Here is a 5650-nt window from a genome sequence, read left to right as displayed (position 1 = left end):
GTGACAGGTCCTCTTTAAAGACAGGATTACTAGATCTGCACAATTTTGTATTATAGATGTGGCGGGCAACACTTTCGATTAGAATAAGAATATACTGCTGTATAAAGAATATATATGTATACCAACACCTGACAGATTATAAAAATACAGAGCAACAAGCTCACTAGAATAAAATAACATTTCCTGCTTTATATCGAAAGGGAACCTGTCATATTACATACACAGTACAATCTGCAGGCAGCATCATATAGAGAAGGAGAAGCTGAGCAGATTGACATATAGCTTTAGGGTCCATTCACATGTCCGCAACTGTTTTGCGATCCGCAAGACACGGACACCGGCCATGTTCGTTCCCCATGGCTGGCACTATGATAGAAATGCCTTTTCTTGTCCGTGCAAACAAGAATAGGGCATGATCTATTTTTTATGCGGGGACGCGGAACGGAAGTGTGGTCCCACTGAAAATGCAGACCCTTTTTGCGGACGTGTTAATTGATCCTTATGGGAAGTGATTCAGTATAGCTGGTCATTTACATAAATAAACCTCTGGTTGTTGTATGCTTGAATCCAGCAAGCAGTCCTATTTAAGTGATTGACAGCTTTATCTGTATGCACACTCATAACAGAAGGCTGGCTGCCAATCACAGAGTAGGACCACCCACTGGACTCCTAAGCACAGAATGAGCAGGGATTAAAATACAAGCTGTACTGACTATAACTATACATCATCTCCAGCTTTTCAGGCTCCTGATATTAATGACCTATCCACAGGATAGGTCATAAATATCCGCTCAGTGAGGGTCCAACACCCACCAATTAGAAGTTCTATGCAGGCTCCAGCCATGAAACTAGCTCTTAAATGGTGCACAAAGCGTAGTGGCTATGCTGGATTACTGCAGCTCAGCTCCTAATGAAGTGAATGGGAGCTGAGCTGCAGTAACTATTGGAACAGAGCTTTGTTCCTTGCTCTATTTAAAGCACTAGTTCCAAGGCTGGAGCCTACAGGTAACAGCTGATCGCTAGGGCATCAGGTTGTCAGACCCTCACTGATTGATATTAATGACCTATCCTGCGGATAGGTCATCAATATCAGGAGCATGTCATACAGATAACAGCCAACCTTATAAACTGGCAACAAACTCCTTCACTTTATTACTTAGATGTCCACTAACTGTTGGATCTCCTTCAAATTCCTCCTCAACATCTAACACAAGGACTGGGATGTCCCTAATGTGCTGACAATGGACGTCTGTTGTCCTCTCTATGAGCCAACATTCATGCTGATCATGAAGCTTTTTCAGGTAGCCTTCAGTAACCGTCGCTTCTTCCTTCCGCCCCCTCTTCTGAAGTCTTTCATAGCACTTTGCTGGGGTTGCCCGCAGATAGATAATCCCATCCAAGGCAGCTCTCTTGCCAAACTTCTCCAATAAAAATGAGTGCCAGTCTTGGTACAAAGTCCACTCAAGTTCACTTAAATGGCCAAGGCCAAAAAGAGCCTTGGCAAATACAAATCTGTCACTGTATATTGATCTCTCAAATATCTGAACGGGTTCCCTCTGCTTCAGCAAATGTTCTGGAGATGTCTCAATCTGAGCTTTGAAGCGGCTCATGCAGGATAGTGTCTGAAAGGTGTATGACCACCGGGCTGGATCATCATACAAGAGCTGCAGCAAATTGTCCACCTGCTGACGGGAAGCAGAATGGACATGCTGCCACTTCCTGAGAGGCTCCTCCATCAGGCACCATTCTTGCTGTGCGCTGCATAACAGTCTCAGGAATGTAGATTTACCTGCTGCAATATTGCCTTCCACAGACAACTTCTTGACAGTCTTAGTGCTACTGTCTGTAGACAGCAGTCTGCATTGTGAAGAAGAGGATTCCTGTGACAGGCCAGCCATGTTCTCACGTCCTTCTTTACAAGTGGCCATACGGAAGAGTCTCCGTGAGTTAAATACGAGCGCTCCTGTACCCAAAAGTCTCTGTGTTTTATGACACAGCATCTGTGGATGAAACAGTTCTGGATTATTACATGGAATATTCTATTTTAAATATTAAAGGGAATGTACAATGATCTAGTACTGATGGCCTTTATACAGGACAGGTCATCAATACCAGATTGGCGGGGCTCTGACTCCTGGCACCCGAGCTGATCAGATGTTTGAAAAGGTAGCGGCGCCGTTCACCTGAATTAGGCGAGCAATTGTAGTTACTCTGGGCAGCCGCTACAAAGGAGACAATGTGCTATCTCTTCAAAAGGCTGACCGTGGGGGTGTCAGACCCCGCCAATCTGGTATGGATGACCTATCCTGAGGATAGGTGATCCAAACCTGTAGCCACACAACCCCTTCAATCAAACTGACCATCACAGTTACATAATGTCAAGGGCACCAGGGCAAAAGACATAAAACTAAATATATTTGATGTTTTATTTTTTGTTTTTTTTACATTGATAGATACCGCTGTCATCTGTATATTAATACATTGCCCTCGCTGAGATCACAGCTGCCTCTAGGTCTCACTGTCCGAAAGACACCGGATATCTGCACCCTCACAACATGGGTGCCATGGATGTGATCATGTGATGCTTCATGCCAAAACAGAGCCATGATTGAGGCCGCTTTCACAGGGTCAGTATTTTTCATCAGTATTTGGTTCTCTTTCACACAAATGTCTCTGTAATCCTTATTTGTTGGGTATTTTATGCACCGGAATCCGCTGTTAATGAATAGAGCAGGGATGGCCAACCTGCAACTCTAAAGCTGTAGCAAAACTACAACTCCCAGCATGCCCAGACTGCCTACAGCTATCAGCCTTCAGCAGGGCATGGTGGGAATCGTAGTTTTACAACAGTTGGAGAGCCGCAGGTTGACCATTCCTGGAATAGAGCTATTTACATGGGTGGATAGGATGTCCGAGTTTTGTGTGTTTTTGCTTCCAAATAGGCCTACATAAAAAATTCAGGAAGAAAGGAATACGCGTGTAATGCCCCATTCATATGTCAGTGTTTTGGTCAGTGATTTCCATCGGTGATTGTGAGCAGAAACCAGGTGCAGCTCTAAACACAGAGCAGGAGCAGTTCTTTCCCTTAGGCCTCATGCACGCGACCGTTATTTTGGTCCGCATCCGAGCCGCAGCGGCTCGGATGCGGACCCATTCACTTCAATGGGGCAGCAAAAGATGCTCTGTTCCGTGATCCGAAAAAATAAATATAACCTGTCCTATTCTTGTCTGTTTTGCAGACAAGAATAGGCAGTTATATTAATGGCTGTCTACGCCGTTCCACAAATCACGGAACACACACGGACGCCATCCGCGTTTTGCGTATCCGCAATTTGCGGACCGCAAAACACACAACGGTCGTGTGCATGAGGCCTTATGTCTGGGGAGCCTCCAATCCTGGTCTTGGGTCACAATCACTGACGTGTGAACGATGCTTAAGGGCTCATGCACACGACCGTGTGCCCCCCGTGGCCGTATTGCGGCCCGCATACAGCAGGTCCGCAATACACGGACACTGGCCATGTGCATTCCGCATCACGGACCCATTCACTTGAATGGGTCCGCAATCACGGAGATGTGGAACGGAGGCACAGATCGGAACCCCACGGAAGCACTACGAAGTGCTTCTGTAATGTTTCTGGCTGTGCCTCCGCATCGCAAAAAAGTAGTGCATGCACTACTTTTTTGTGGTGCGGACTGTCAGATGCGGATCCCATTCAAGTGAATAGGTCTGCGATCTGCATGCGGCTGCCCCACGGTCAGAGCCCTTACGTTCTGAATAAATACTGAAGCAATACTGATGACGTTACGGATGGTGTATCATTTGGAGTCTGTATGTATTCCAGATTTTGTTAAAGGGAAAGGACATCTTTAAACATCAGTGTGGCAGGTGACCCTCATGGATAGACAGAATGCAGAGGCCATTGCAATCCTCCTGAACCATGATCCTTCAGGAACCTTCTGATCAATGTCTGTATTCTAACCATCAGTGAGGGGGAACAAATGATTACTCTGCTAAAGTTGAACCATCTCTTTAAGGCTATTTTCACACTTGCGTTCAGAGCGGATCCGTCTGGTGTCTGCACAGACGGATCCGCTCCTATAATGCAGACGATGGGATCCGCTCAGAACGGATCCGTCTGCATTATAGTTCAGAAAAAATTCTAAGTGTGAAAGTTGCTCAGACGGATCCGTCCAGACTTTACATTGAAAGTCAATGGGGGACGGATCCGTTTGAAAATTGAGCCATATTGTGTCAACGTCAAACGGATCCGTCCCCATTGACTTACATTGTAAGTCCGGACGGATCCGTTTGCCTCCGCACGGCCAGGCGGACACCTGAACGCTGCAAGCAGCGGTCAGGTGTCCGCCTGCTGAGCGGAGCGGAGGACAAACGCTGCCAGACTGATGCATTATGAGCGGATCCGCATCCACTCAGAATGCATTAGGGCAGTATGGATGCGTTCGGGGCCGCTTGTGAGAGCCTTCAAACGGAACTCACAAGCGGAGCCCCGAACGCTAGTGTGAAAGTAGCCTAAATGTTAGAGACACCATATTAGAACCCTCTGTGGCTAAGCAACCACCCCCATACCTCCCAACTTTAGAAAATCGCAAAGATGGACAATATGTGCGGCACAATTTTTTCCATAATAGGCCACGCCTCTAACTCTGCCCAGATCATAATTACTGACCCCGTCACAACTGCAGCAGTCGGGGATCGGTCAGGTGAGTGTAAGTTCCTTTATGTTTACAGCCTGTGGGGCCCCTGGGACGCGCTTTAATATCCATTGAAATATTAGCACATAAATCATCAGGTTACAGGTATTTTAACCAAATAATGAAGTTATGGCCTAATATACAGGTAGAGTCCATACAGATAGTTTAGTCAATGTATTAATGCACATTAATGTATTGGGTCCTCAGGTCAAAAAGAGGGAATTTAGGTCAAAGAGGGACACTTGGGAGGTATGCACCCCCACAGATCAAATATAACCAAATATACTGTAAATCACTGTACTTCTAATTCCCTGCCCAAATACAGCTGATGACTACAGATGCCTGGTGACAATGCACGTGCTAAAAGTCAATAAAGGAAGCCCACTTCACAGACAGACCATACATACTCTCCTACTACATTCCACGGGCGTTGTATCGATGGGTGCCTAGAATGTATTGGCTTCTTTGAGGGCATGACGTCATGCGATCATGTGACTGCTTCTTCCCGCCCCTTACAGACTGCCAGTTCCAGAAAAAGAGTTGTAACTAGAAGGCAGAGCAGAAAGAGTGGGGAGCAGGGAGAGACTAGAGTCCAGGGCAGAAAGAGTGGGGAGCAGGGAGAGCCCAGAGCAGAGAGAGTGGGGAACAGGGACAGGAGAGCCCAGAGCAGAGAGAGTGGGGAACAGGGACAGGAGAGCCCAGAGCAGAGAGAGTGGGGAGCAGGGAGAGCCCAGAGCAGAGAGAGTGGGGAGCAGAGAGAGTGGGGAGCAGGGAGAGCCCAGAGCAGAGAGAGTGGGGAGCAGGGACAGGAGAGTCCAAAGCAGAGAGAGTGGGGAGCAGGGACAGGAGAGCCCAGAGCAGAGAGAGTGGGGACCAGGGAGAGCCCAGAGCAGAGAGAGTGGGGAGCAGGGACAGGAGAGTCCAAAGCAGAGAG

General features: G+C 47.2%; 1 protein-coding gene across 1 annotated transcript; it reads right to left on the bottom strand.

Moving 5' to 3' along the window:
• Window positions 1–294: 294 nt before the first annotated feature.
• On the bottom strand, window positions 295–5194 carry LOC122925945 (deoxyguanosine kinase, mitochondrial-like). The gene is made up of 2 exons (XM_044277292.1): window positions 5124–5194; window positions 295–2000 (listed from the first exon to the last, which is right to left on the bottom strand). Exon 2 carries the CDS (start codon window positions 1998–2000, stop codon window positions 1122–1124), a length of 879 nt encoding a protein of 292 aa, XP_044133227.1. The 5' UTR covers window positions 5124–5194; the 3' UTR covers window positions 295–1121.
• Between the last annotated feature and the right edge of the window lie 456 nt (window positions 5195–5650).

The sequence above is a fragment of the Bufo gargarizans genome, chromosome 2, assembly GCF_014858855.1.
Source record: "Bufo gargarizans isolate SCDJY-AF-19 chromosome 2, ASM1485885v1, whole genome shotgun sequence".
Taxonomy (NCBI): domain Eukaryota; kingdom Metazoa; phylum Chordata; class Amphibia; order Anura; family Bufonidae; genus Bufo; species Bufo gargarizans.
Note: the sequence above shows the minus strand (reverse complement) of the source record. Positions and strands in the feature narration are given on the sequence as shown.